At 41.3% G+C, this 14,309-nt stretch overlaps 1 protein-coding gene across 1 annotated transcript; it reads left to right on the plus strand.

Annotated features, from left to right (window-relative positions):
* Window positions 1–13,830, plus strand: LOC143354090 (uncharacterized). The gene is made up of 10 exons (XM_076787841.1): window positions 1–270; window positions 7,035–7,352; window positions 8,611–8,818; window positions 9,971–10,140; window positions 10,567–10,762; window positions 10,861–11,015; window positions 11,099–11,282; window positions 11,643–11,968; window positions 12,165–12,360; window positions 13,087–13,830. Exons 2-10 carry the CDS (start codon window positions 7,113–7,115, stop codon window positions 13,167–13,169), a joined length of 1,758 nt encoding a protein of 585 aa, XP_076643956.1. The 5' UTR covers window positions 1–270; window positions 7,035–7,112; the 3' UTR covers window positions 13,170–13,830.
* The last annotated feature ends 479 nt before the right edge of the window (window positions 13,831–14,309 follow it).

The following is a 14,309-nucleotide window of genomic DNA, read 5'->3' on the forward strand; positions in this document are numbered from 1 at the left end:
ACAGCCGCGGTAGTCGCACGCGGTTCCTCAGCCACGGTGTACCGTTCCTGTAGAGTGCGTTCGTTCTCTTACACATAATCACCGCGCTACCGGTCGGATACCGATACTATACCTGGCGACAGACAACAAACAGACGAGTCACCGGGGTCAACGATCCGGCATACACACACGCACACCTAGATCAGAATTTTCGTGACACGCTTTCACGTTACCCCGGTTCCCGTTGGTTTCGGGACCAGTGTGCACCACTGATTTCGAGTGTCGAAACAGGTAAACTTTCTCCTCGTTAGCAGAGCATTTTCCTCGCGCCGAAGACTGGTCCCGGTCCGGTCCCCCGTCGCGTCGGGACGACAAGTGCAACAGGTTACTCGCGAGAGGGGATCGATCGGGAACACGGTGAAATCTAGCTGCCTTCTGTGCAGACCAACATTTTAGTGGAAATTTACAGGGAAAACTTGCTGAAATTGTTTGATTTTTATGGTCGAAGACGCGGCCGTGTGCAGGCGAGCAAAATCGGTATTAATAGTGTTTGTTTGTGGCCCGGTTGCACTGTACTGAGGACAAGTTTCTCTATCTGCGGTGTGTAGGGTCTTCTTGATTTTACATTTCTCCCAGACGCGAGTTGGCGGTGAAAATTTCGGACGAACTTTATTCTTGCTCTGATTGCAATAATATAATATTGTATATTTATCCGAAATGGTAACTATTGGAGACAATTTAAGAGAAGCATCTGTCTATAATTGTGAAAACGGTCGAATTAAGTCGAGGACCGTTATTGAAGTTTTTCGCTCATGCTCCAATTGCATCGTGTCGCAAACAGGTTCTGTGTCCACGATAGTGTGCCCTTGTTAGTATATTTATCCCGGATGCAAATAACTCGCGACAATTGGGTAGAAAAGTCTTTTCAGTCGAAACAGTGTCTAATCGATTTCGAAGTTTATCATTCTCAGTTCGATTGCAGTATGACTCGGACAAGTACACTCGCGGCGGAAAGTATGTTGACACCTTTTCAAGCGGAATAACTTTTTTAAAATTGGTCCAAATGGCTTGAATCTTTTTTAGATGTTAGACCGACTAGTTTGCTAGAGAATGACTAAACAAGTGTATCTGATCTTATGAGGATACTTTAAAAAATTCGCTTTGTAGATTTCGATAATTTATATGCATACTGAAAATTTCATAAAAATCGGTCAATGTTGCGATGAGCTAGAAACGTTTCAAGGTGATCACGTAAGGGCGAAATTCCCTGGCAAGGTCGAAAATCTGCGACTTTCACCCTTAAACTCTCATCTTGTTACGTTTGTAGCTCATTGCAACGTTGACCGATTTCGATGAAATTTTCAGTATGGATGTAAGTTACCGAAATCAACAAAACGCATTTTTTAGATTATCGTTATAGGCTCAGATAAAAAAGTTGAAAAATCATAATTTTTTCATTTTTTTATTATTCCAACCAATTGCAATCTAAAAAAATGTTTATTTAGTCATTCTCTAGCAAACTAGTTGGTCTAACATCTAAAAAAGATTAAAGTCATTTGGACCAATTTTAAAAAAGTTATTCCGCTCGAAAAGGTGTCCACATACTTTTGAGCGGCAGTGTATACTTATATCGAGCAAAAAGTAGATCTCTTCATGACAAACATGACCGAACCGAGACTGTTATCGGTATTAAATTTTCTCGTTCATGCACCAATCACGTCGTAACATGGTAAGGTACCGCATCCCATGTCCAATTATTGTTATACTTCTCCTAGAGGCAAATTACTGGAAAAAAATAATTTATTGCCAACTTATTGTCGACGGTGTTGGCATAATAACACCCTTGTAATGTTCTCATCACAAGAAGATGCGCGTTTTGGACTACGACGAGTAGTATTGAATTATGTGCATTTTGAAAATTTCTCCATGTTTAAAATGAGAAATTAAATTTTGTACGATATATGAAATTAATTTTTGTAAACAAATTAAATTTGTTTTAAATGTTTCCAAGTGTAATTTAATTATTTATTTTGTTTTGAAAGCATTTTCTCGCTATTTCGTAAATCTTTGACATATTTTTTAAGTAAGACTCTTTTTTAATATGTTGTAAAAAATTATTTGTTATAGCTATTTATGGAGTTTCTGAATTTTTTTTTGTGCGGTTTCTTTTATGCGATCCCTATCTACCGCACAAAAACAAGTTTGACTGTATATTTTTAGTGCAGTCTGGTACATACTAAGTAATCAGTATATTGTGACGAGACTTCAAAACAATGGACGTGAGTTAATTATTCGCGTCATCGAGTACCGGGTCTAAGTCCACTGCAACACGCGTAATGTATTTATCGTGTGACAATAGCGGAACACTGAGACGTGTCGATTAATAGCAATCTCCGAGTCGTTGGAAAAAGTGAACGTCGACCGCTCGTGAATACAGCGAATCAATAAAGAAATTAAGCAGCTGGGGCGAAGATTGGTTTACAACGACGCATTACGCAGCTACGGTCCGCTCCATTTCAAGAATCCAAACAAAAACAAAATTATGGAACTCGCTCCTGCATTATACAGTGCCATTCGCTCGTCGATTGCTGAACTTAACAACCGCAAGAAACTTCGAACCCAAATGGCCCATGAAACAGAAAATCGTTTAATTTTCTCACAGATATTTTCTAAATTTTTTTGGAAATTTCGTTCAGACTTAAAAATAATTGTAACACATCTTGACCTCAGTGGTTGCATTAATTGCAAGTGATAGGTGGTGAAGTAGAAATGATTTATTGGTGTTAGTAAGGTGCAATTGATAATTGATATCGTGATTAAAATTGTAAATCTCAGATCTGAGTGTGCAAATCACGTTGGCGCTGTTGAATAAAATTGCGAGCATTATTTAATCTCTCGGCGATGGACTCGCAGAAAAATGGATTTTTCGGCCTTGGCGAATAATTTCGATTACGTTAGGGGCAAAGATAAGCCGCGTGAATGGATTGATGTTAATTGCGAGCGGGTTCGCAGCATAGAGCGACGATTTGTCAAGAAACGTCCGACTCTCGCTGGCAGATATCCCTGATCGGTTTTTATCTGGGACGGCGCGGATGGGTGTTGCCGATCTGTCAGCGTAGGCTCGTCCATCTACAATCTTTTTTCAGATGCACATATATCTGGTTTACTACGTCCATCGCCTCCCCCGCATCCGGTGCATTTTCCATACCGAGATAACGATACGGACAACTTTTCCGCTAGTACTGGGCCCCTTGAATCGCTGACCCTTCCTACAAATTTCCGCGGAACCCCACGGAATTTTTTATACGAACTCTTGAAAGTTCAGACTACGGCTGTGGTGCTCGTAAATTTTGCCTGAAACTGCCTTAAATTTATTGATATAATCTTGAAACTGACAAATAGTGACGTTCCCAGAAAAATTCTGTTCTTCCGGAGATTGGTGTACTTTGTTCTTTCCTATTGTTGCTTTGAATGTTTGACGCTCCAACGATGACATATTTAAATAAGTACTTCGATACGTATTCCAGAAACTTAAAACATTGTTTTGAAACCTACAACGATAAATAAATTAGTCGTGAACGTCAACGCGGAACGTTTTGCAATTCTAATTAGCCGTCGGTGCCCCCCGTGAGCAAGTTGGCTAGATATACGATATACTGCATTGTCCAAGAAGAACGCGGCGGCACGTGCATTTGTGCAGCGATGTACTTTCTAACTAGCTTGCCTCGTGTCAACGACTGCCAGCGAGTGCAGCGTTCGTTCCGTGGAAATGCGTCGGTTGCTGGTAATGTTATTTAAGGCTGTGGCACGATTACGCGATCCGGCCAGTGGCGCCAGCACTCGCACGAATTTTCACGATACGCCGATAATTATGCGCCCCTCGTTGCACTCTGCCTGAACCCTCTGCATGGAAATTGCAGCAGCAATTAATGGCGTTAGGATTTTACTTCTTGCACCGAGTGTCCCTTCTGCTGCCTCGGTATCAATTAAAATCGCATTCTATTCGTAGATTGATTTTTTCACCAAATTTTATTCGCCGGCATTTGTCATGAGCAGACTGCAGATTTTTATACAAGATGAAAGTTGTTGCAGCTGCAATTGACGGCGCTAAGATTTTACTTCGCTCGTTTCCGGAAAGTCGAAGGTCAGCGAATGTTTTTCCCAGTATGTGTCCAGCATAGTGATTGTGTAGGTAACAGTGGAATAGCCTAGCTCCGACTTTCTATTTTCGATAACCGAGGAATTTGTTTTCGTTCATCTCGATGAACCTCCTTTTAAAAACAAGAGTCACTCAAAAACAACTCTCTCAATACACATAGTTTCGTGGTCGGCGGTCTGTAATCGTAATCGCCGAATGAATGCTTATCTGTGTTTGCAAATAAAAGTAATTGACTGCATCATTGTCAACCTCTCGGTCGAACGTGCAATTAGCGCGTCATATTTGCTATGGTCAACATTTCCTATAGCCGCTTGAATGGCATTTCAAATGAATATTCGCAAAACATTATATTTCATCATTACTTTACGACTCTGTTTGTGTATTGTGTACACGCGTAGGTACGCGAAACAGGTTTCACCGAGCTCCACAGACAACTCTATGTTTTTATCGCGGTTAGGTTCTGTATCAACTGTTTTTTGACGATTCTTTGTGATCATTAGACTTTCGACTGTGTACATTCGTGCAAATTCTCAATATTTTAATTACCGTTCGAGAACAGCTTATCTCAGAACAAAGTGTAATCGCTCAACTTTAAACACGCACAACTTTTGAACCAACGAATTCTTCGCCTTAAAACCTCGATTTATGGCATTTTCTCGCCAAGATCTACAGGATTATATATATATAAAAAAGTGAAAAATTGTTGGTCCCAGAACGTGAAGTTCAGCCCAATTTTATATAATGACGTGCACAAACTTGATTTTTACTTTGCTTATCTGAAGTTTAGGAGTCATTACGCAATATTAGATATGTAGACGGTGTGTCGTGTAACCGGCGATGATTCTGCAGACTCGTCTCCCGATGATAACACCGGGAGAAAACGTTCGGTATTTAATATGAGGGAGACGTGTACATAGGTAGGCTAAGGTATCAGAGGCCGATAACAGCCAAGCCGATCGTACTTTGTACCCATTATACGTGTCCTCTGAACTGTTCGTCGGCGATCAACGTCTAAATTCGACGCTCCGCGGCGCTCTTTCGTTCTATCTCCGTGTCCCGGAATTCCTTTAGCTTCGATCCGATAGAGCGTGTTACGTTCTGATCAGTTTCTGACGCGGACCTTGGCATCGTTGTTCCCCGCTGTAATCGGATCCAAATCGACTTGCAGCTCGAGGACCCTGCCTTCTCTGTTTAACGCTACCGTTCTTTTTTTAACGGTACTTCTCCGATTCTCTTGCACCGAGCTGCAACCTCCATGATCACCGCCATTTTGTGGAAATCACCGATCACCGTCATTTTGCCGGGTACCCGTACATCTAGTGCTAAAGAGTCTCTATACATTTTTGTACTTCGATTTCGATGTTGAACAATGGTTTGTTCGAACGTGTGCTCAATAAACTGCAGAGATTAATTCCACGACTTGTAATTTCTGCGATCTTATCGCCAACGGCGCAGTAATTAAGAACGGTGATTTTGCTAATTGCTCGCGGCTGAAGTCCAATGGCGAAGTTCGGCTGGTGGGGGGAAGGGAGGAGCGCGGAGAGGGAACAAAGTTGACGCTAGGCCACCCGATCATTTAAGTCAATATCCTGTCTGCGTTTGACGTCACACACTACTTCGTCCCCTAACCAACGCAACTTTTCGCAGCCTCGGAGTGTAGTGCACATTTCGATGAAATTTATGTGAACGGATAGTTTTCGGATATATGTTTGACACATATTTTTCTTTATCGACCGGCGTCCATGTTGGAAGGGCGAAAACAGCCCTTAAATTCGTCGTTTTGAAAACAAATTTTACTCTATAGGTAAGCACCCCACCCTGTAGTACAGTCTTTGAAAAGATCCCAAGGAAATTGCAGATTTCATTTGCATGGCTCGCGCGTTCAGCCTCTTTGTTAGCCGGTAGGCGAACAATAGAGTGTACATGCAACAATCATGTATAAACCTGACCGTGAATAGAGCTGCCCGTTTGCCATATTAATTCGCAAACTATACGGTTTGTGTTTACTCCGAGCTATCCTTTCTAAGTGACTCAGTTTTCATGAAATCGGCCTTCGGAATGACTCCGGGATGTAGTGAACATGTCTGTCGAAAGGAAATACTTCGTAACGAGTAAGACTGAGGATTTTAAGCAATTATGTTTCATTCGTGTTTACATATTATCACGAGATGAAAAGAATTTGAGAATGTCAATACAGTGAATTCTCGATATATGTCAACAACAAGGGTCTTGCCAGCGTCGTGTATCGTCCAGGAGACATACCCTGTGTTATGTTTACACTCCTCGGCGTCCGTCTTACGTGGTACACCCTGCAGTAGTGGGGATAATTCCGCGACGTTTATCATCCATGCCTTGGCGACATATATAGAGAAAAATCACTGTATATTATTTTCATCTTATTAAGGTGATTTAAAAAAAGGGAGAAGTTTCTATATAGTTGTTATTTCTTGCGATTGATACAGACAATTTTTATTTTGCATAAAAATCCACAGTCTACATGCAATCAGACCTCGTGTCTCATTTTAACAGGGTATATCACAATTTGAAAGAACAATGTGTATAAAATCAACTCGACTCCCTTCGCACACAACACAAAATGACTATTGTCAACACGTATGTGTACGCAAACACGTTAATGTTCGAGATTTCTCTTCCTATCTTTGTGAGACAAATTCCCTTAGTAATTACTCTGTGGTGGCTCGAGCGATTCGCGACGCTATCAATTGCATTGAGAATGCAGCGGCCTGGCGCGGCGTCTGCATCGTCCCGCGTGCATTTTTTCCCCACTCCGTGGTCCCGGGACTGGCCTACATTCCCCGGTGCATCCCACGCGCGCATTATGCGCTGACTAGAAAGCGGCTTTCGCCGCGGACTAATTCGATATGTTCTTTTCCAGGGGCGGATCGTCTCGATGAATTGCTGAAACACTACTTGATCGTCAGAAAAATAGCAAAAGAAAAGATAAACTATTAAGATGACCAGCATTAGACAGATTCTGCGTTACGCTAGGAGGCTTGGAAACCTGCCGGAAGGAGCGAAGATTTTGAATCGATCTGCGAGATGCGCGTCCACGCGGACCCAGCAGAAAGTCATCGAGAACGAGAATGGGAAACGGGTGTTCTTCTCGCCGTATGGAGAATACACTTTCCAGGAGATGTTCACGCACGATTACGTCTGGAGGAACCTCCAGGACTTCGCCGACAAAACCGCCTTGGTGCGTTGAACGAAAGTTGTTTTTGTTCTGCACCGTCGAGTGACTTTTGAACTCGTGTTAGGTGCATCGAAATTTTTAGGAATCCTTTGCCGGTTGCCGAAACTCGAATAACGTAAAATTTATTGGATAGCGTCAATTCCGAATGAAATTGTTCGATTGAATTTACTGGAGATAATTCGTCGATTTTCTCAGCTGTTAATCGCTAAATCGTTCGAGAACTGTAGAAAGTCCACCGGAAGGTAAAATGTTCAATTCTTCTAGCTGTCCATGCGTGTGAACTGTATTTATGGATTGAATTAATTAACTGTAGTTTGGTTCATTAATTATTCATCATTTACTCCGTGACCGTGTGGATTCGATGCTGAACTTTGTTTTGTTTGCTACGTGATTTTTCAATCGTTCTCCATAGATCCGATAATTATTACAATTTTATCAAATGCCTATAGAGTGATTAGTATTCACTTCCCGTACGGGTTTCCTGATTCCGTCGGATGACTTTTAAGTAAATTAAAGTATTTCGATGCGATTCATAGATAAGATACTGCCTTAAGTGCTACAATGACATACCAATCGGACTTTGGAGCCTGATAGATTACCATTATTTCTCGTCGCAGTACTCTCCGCGACAAAATCATTTTTATGGCCACAAATCACAGGATTTGTTACAATTTGGTAATGATGTCAGCCTTTAGAAGGCATTTTTCCATTGAAAACTGGAATTTCTTTTCTGAAAAATTTATATACTCCACAGTTTATATAATCCATAAGATGTCTCCTCCGAAACTTTATTTGAAATATTTTTTACAAATTTTTACGAATTTTATTACGAAAAATGTATACAGCCTATAGTTTATATAACCCATAAGATGTCTCCCCGAAACTTTATTTGAAATATTTTTCACGACGCTGATTACAATGGTGCTTACTGCTATCAATAAACCTATTTAGATAACAGTCGCGCTTGTTAACGTTGCTGTTCAAAATCGGCAATTCATTTGTTACTTAGTATATATGAAACCAATTCCCAAGTTCGTTCCTGGAAAAAAGTTAGGAAAATTAATATACAGTAATTTCCTGCAACGATGTCTGTCGACGGGAATGGAGACAACGTTTCAATCACAGTGATCTAATGAACCTTCGAACACTATAATCTTTTCGCTAATGTTGTCTCGGCGCGGTATAGTCACGCGAGCAGTCTCCGCCACGAAGCAAAATCCCGTATGTCATTGCTCTAATGCAATCGATGACGCCGTTTCAGGTGTGCTCGGTGACCGGACGGAATTACACGTACAGCCAGGCGAGGGACGCTGCTAATTACATCGCTAGAAGTTTGCTGAACATCGGCTTGAGAAAAGGGGACGTGGTCGCCTTGATATCGCCGAATTATCCAGAAGCGATTCTCGCCTTGCTCGGCAGTATGGAGGCCGATTTGGTCACCACCACTGTCAATCCGTACTACACACCTGGTGAGTTCGATCGGGGAAGCCCGTTATTTACGATACCGGATCAAATGCTATGTATTATCTCGTTGATTGCCGCGAAGGCTACCGGCGCCACTAAACTCGACTGGTCGACCCTTGGACAGGCTATACTGAAAACATTGCGCGCATAATTATACCGAATGATCAGCGAAATCGCATACTACGCACCGAAGTATATTTTCCATTCTGTGGCTGTTCAATTGGAAAAAGTGTTGCTTTTGTTGAATGATGCATTAGTAAATCGTTAAAATTAGAAGATATACAGTGAATTCTCGATATATGTCAGCACACAGGTTTTGATGTCGTTTATCCTCCACTATTCTTTGATCCGCGCCGAAGTGTAAACATTTATTTGTCCTATATTTTATATGTCAACGTCACAGCGACAAATCCTGACAAAGACCTTTAAACTGTACCAGCAGTCGCGTCTCTCCGCGGCTCTTTCTTTCCCATGCGCTGTCCTTCAGCATACGCTGTCCTCACGGGGTATAATCCGCGGTAGTGGGGATAATTCCGCGACAATTATCGGCCATGCCTCGACGACATATATAGAGAATTCACTGTATTTGCAGCTGAACGTGTTACAACTCGTTTTATTCACATCTGTGTATATACATTTCTTCGTTTGTTTCGTTCCTCAAATTCTTTCGGATATATGAAACTTTTGTGTGTGACATACGATTTTATTTCTGACTCACAGTATAGCTTTTGCGCACCGTTTGCACGAAACAGAAGCTGCATTGACATTGATTTCTGCTCTCAATAATTTTAATAATTACGATTAAATAAAATTAATTATTTTTTAATAGCTCCATCAGGCACCGATAAGTTCCTCAGGTAACATCCACGGATAACAATTTAAATGCCAAAGCATAATTAATCATAATCAAGTAACGCGATTTACTGGACGTAAACTATGTTGAATCGTACTATGATTGACTATAATGTGTACCGCAACTGTTGCGAACATTTACGAGCACGTTACCCGAGAGATTTATGAAAATTTCGCGCCTTTTACTGCGCAGTAAAGTTTATCCGCCAATCGTATGGAATTCAGACGCGTTTGCATATTTTCTCATGTAATCTTGTGCGTGCGGATGCAACGCCGGTGATCATTGAACAATTTCATTTTTCTAGAGGAAATCTCGAGACAACTGAAAGACGCCGGGGCGAAGGTTATCATTACGGTGACAGAGATCGCGAAGAATGTGGCAGCTGCAGTGAAAACCAGCGTTGCGCCGGGTACACCCATCTTGGTCATCGATGACGGCACTGGACCGTTGCCGGCGGGCGTAATACCGTTCATGGTGAGCATTGTAATTAACGAACGCTTCCCTTATTTGTGCACATCTTCAACCATACTTTAGAATACTCACTTTCAATTTAATTTTATAGAACGGTAATTGTGAAATTTGCTGTTTACAATAAACAAGTTGCTAATGACCTTTGATGTTGAAGCAACAATTAAATTATATATATATAAAATAAAAGTGACTGGGGTATGTTGTCTGAGAAAGTTGTCTAGATTGATTTTATTACAATCATTTGCAAGTTCTCTTATAATGTGTATTCGAATAAAGCATTTTTACTGAATAATTTCCCATAAAAGAATCTTTATAATTTTAATAACTGAAAACAAGGCGTTTTGGGACACATTGAACGTCTCCAGGATTTTTCAAAATTCAGTAAATTGTGAACGAAACCAGTCATCTAGAAGCTGCTAATTCTTTCAGGATCTTATTACCCGCGGAAAATCATTGCCACCCCTGAAGCCCAGCCACGACAATGTCAATGACGTTGCTATACTGCCCTACTCGAGCGGGACGACAGGATTGCCAAAAGGTGTGATGCTGACTCACAAAAATTTGGTCGCCAACATGGACATGACCGAGAAAACTGTTTCCGGAAAGATATGGGCGTTCTCTTCTCGTAAGGGAATATTACATTAATATTTTGTGTATAATATGTATTAATATTTTCTATATTATAATTTTCCAGTCTGACAAATTAACTATATTCCTTTTCAGCCGACTTCCAAGAAGTGATTCCATTAATCTTGCCATTCTTCCACATCTTTGGGTTGAACAGTTTAACTTTGCCACGACTTTCCACGGGGACGAAGATCATTACAGTTCCGAAATTTGTACCGGAGCTGTTTTTGAAAGTCCTGGCGACGAACAAGGTGTTTCTTTATTTTTTTCGACAGAGCTTGTTTGTTTTTTTTTTTAAGGTAGCTAACCATTGTTGTGGAACTTTCTTTTGCAGGCGACTGGAATCTACATGGTCCCACCGTTGTTGCTGTTCCTGAACGCTTCTCCTTACGTGAAGAAGGAATTATTGCAGTCCGTTCATCATGCGATCATCGGAGCAGCACCGTTGTCGGAAATGGACGTCCAGAGGTTCTACGACAAATTCGACATGAATAACGACAAGTTCAAGTTCTGCCAAGGCAAGTCAATCTTGAGGATCGATCATCCCTGCGTCGCGGAAATTATAGTTTGAAAAATCAGTAATTCCATAAACGCATTCTGACATTCTCAATAATAGTAGATTAGAAAATTTGGAATCTATCGTTCTGACAGACTTCACAGTTCTAACAAGAATTGACGTATCATTTGACTCTCAGCACTTCAGGGTATTGTTCAATGCCGATTATCAGGAATCTCTTGGCAATTAAAGCTTCAGCTCGAAAAGAAACACTCGAAGGTGATTTCTTTTATTGGATTGTTTTATTTTAATAATGCCGCTGCGTCGTGTGTCCCAATAAAACTAATGAAGTTAATCGAGTCCTGTTGGATTTGTTGAGCAGGATACGGGATGACAGAGACCTCGCCGGTCTGTTTCTTCGAGGTGTCAGGATTGAAACCAGGCAGTATTGGTAAAAATATATCAGGATGCGACGCGAGACTAGTGGATCCGATCACGAACAAAGATATCACCAGATCGGGCGAGAACGGCGAGATCTGGATCAGAGGACCTCACGTTATGAAAGGGTACTTGAACAACGAGGCAGCGACGAAAGATATAATGGAAGACGGCTGGTTAAAGACCGGTGACATTGCTTACTATGACGATGATCTTGATTTCTTCGTCACGGACAGACTGAAGGAGCTGATCAAGGTTAAAGGGTTCCAGGTGAGAATGATTGCCTTAACCCTGAACCCACTGCGTTGTTGTAGTGGCTCGTTCGAAATACTTTCTAAAATCTGCCGGGAGCAGTTCTGCTGAAATTGAACACAGTTTTTATTGGAATACACTAAGCAATATGTAATTTATAATAATAATAACCGTTCCATATTTTAACGAATCGTATATGCAAAATCGGTGGTAGGTTGCACCAGCGGAGCTAGAAGCACTGTTGAGGAGTCACCCGGAAGTTGAAGAAGCGGCTGTAGTTGGTGTACCAGACGAAAGATGCGGTGAAGTGCCAAAAGCCTTCATTTTGGCGAAGCAAGGTACATCACCGAAAGCACAGGACCTGCAGAACTACATAAAGGGAAAAGTAGCGAGTTACAAAGAGCTGCAAGGTAACGTAACCGTGACTAACTTGACCCCTGTGAACGGTCCGGAAAAGGTCTCCTGTATTAAACCTTGCTGTCCACATTAAATTGAGCTGCAATTAATATTTAATTGTGGAAGAGATCTGAAAAGTTCCTAACTACAGTCCCAATTTGTCTACAAATTTCGATCGGGTATTTGAGTATTGAGCTGGCAGAATTCCATGCCAAATCAGGACCAAATCGAGGCCAAACCTTGGCTTCGTTATAGAGGGCAGGTCGGTCGCACTAAAAGCGAACCTAACCTTGCTCGAAGAGTAAACCTTGCTGTAGGAGGGAAAACGGAATTAAATGATTGAAAATACATGAAACTTAGAATTGTATAATTTAGAAGTTTAAATAAGATTCGATTTTTGCTTATATAGCAAGGTTTACTCCGATTTTGCCTGATATGTACTCGTAGAACAAGGTTTTCGTGCGGCCGACCTGTCCTCTATAACGAAGCCAAGGTTTGGTCCCGATTTGGTATGGAACTTTGCAGTTTAATAGGGACCAAATTCTGCTCCAAGCATGGTTTCGTACCAAATTGACCGCCTTTTGCTCGCAAAGTATGATACAAACATTGCGCAAAACAGATTCGACTAACTGGGCACATCACTTTCTTACGACGACAAGACTACAGTTTTCAATAATTGTAAAATGAAGAATCATAAAATTCTCATAAATCATGAGTAACTAAGCGATTTATTATTGCAGGTGGAGTGACGTTCGTGGACGGCATCCCGAAAAGCCCGAGCGGAAAGATCCTGCGAATACAATTGAAGAAGATGTGCAAATAACGAACGTCACTCGGACGTTTTTGGCGGAGGGAATTTTATACGACGCCTCGACTAACAGTCCACGCTGGATGAAATCGGCTGCCAATCGAGCACGATAGCGTACGGGTTACGTCGTTTCGTCAAAAGGGAAAAAATCACAAAAAGTAAACGAATAAAAAATAATCAGGCGCGATGGGGATCGCGTGATTGTTATCGAGGATGCGGGGAGAGGACGTGTGTGTGTGTGTGCGTGTGCGTGCGTGCGTTGCGCGTGTGTGTTGGTATCGTTAAATTTGTTATACGGCTGATGTACAATCGATTCACGGATCTCGTACGAGATGTAGATATTCGTCGTGTCGACTATCGCTTTCTTGATCGAAAACGGGTCCGACGGAACGAGTCTGATACTTCAAAATACCTAATTACCTTAAATAATCAAACAACATGGTTACGGGATTGGCGCGTTTGTGGCCGGCGCGCCTATATTTTTGATGTTGATCTATATTTTGTCGTTTTTTTTCTTTTTTCATTGTTAACTGGTGCTATTTATGACAATGCAATTAGTTTGTAAGGATGCGCTCGCACCGTTCAACGGACGGTCTTAACGGCGTGCAATTTTTATAGGTCATTTGTACCGTACCAAGTACCAGGTGTTCTTGAGCAATAAAATCTTTTACACTCATTTTTTACATGTAAACTTTCACTTCCGAGTTTCTGACGATCGTTCGAGTAAGCAGAACGAGCGGATTGTTGTTTAACAGACTTATACAAACGGGTTCGAATGTTGTGGACTGTCTCCGGGTTATTAAAATTTGTATTTCGCTGGATTTTATTTTCTGAAATCGGCACGATTGTTAAGGATCCGCAGTCTGGGTAATAGTGATTATACTGAGGAAGTTTTATTTATAACGTTTTATACGGCTCGATTCAACAAAATGACGATCTTAATAACGTTTAACGCTGTACCACCTGACGGCACGCGGTACTATCTCATTACAAAGGCGATAAAACAGAAAATAAATTTACGTGAACACCGACAGTCTGTTACGAGGGCGGCCACTTATTTCAAGATAGACGAGTATGAAACAAAGTTAAAAAAAAATCTACCCATAAACTGTAGTGTAGATGACCGTCCAGATAGTACAACTGGTAGACACTGTC

The sequence above is a fragment of the Halictus rubicundus genome, chromosome 1 (genome assembly GCF_050948215.1).
Source record: "Halictus rubicundus isolate RS-2024b chromosome 1, iyHalRubi1_principal, whole genome shotgun sequence".
Taxonomy (NCBI): Eukaryota; Metazoa; Arthropoda; class Insecta; order Hymenoptera; family Halictidae; genus Halictus; species Halictus rubicundus.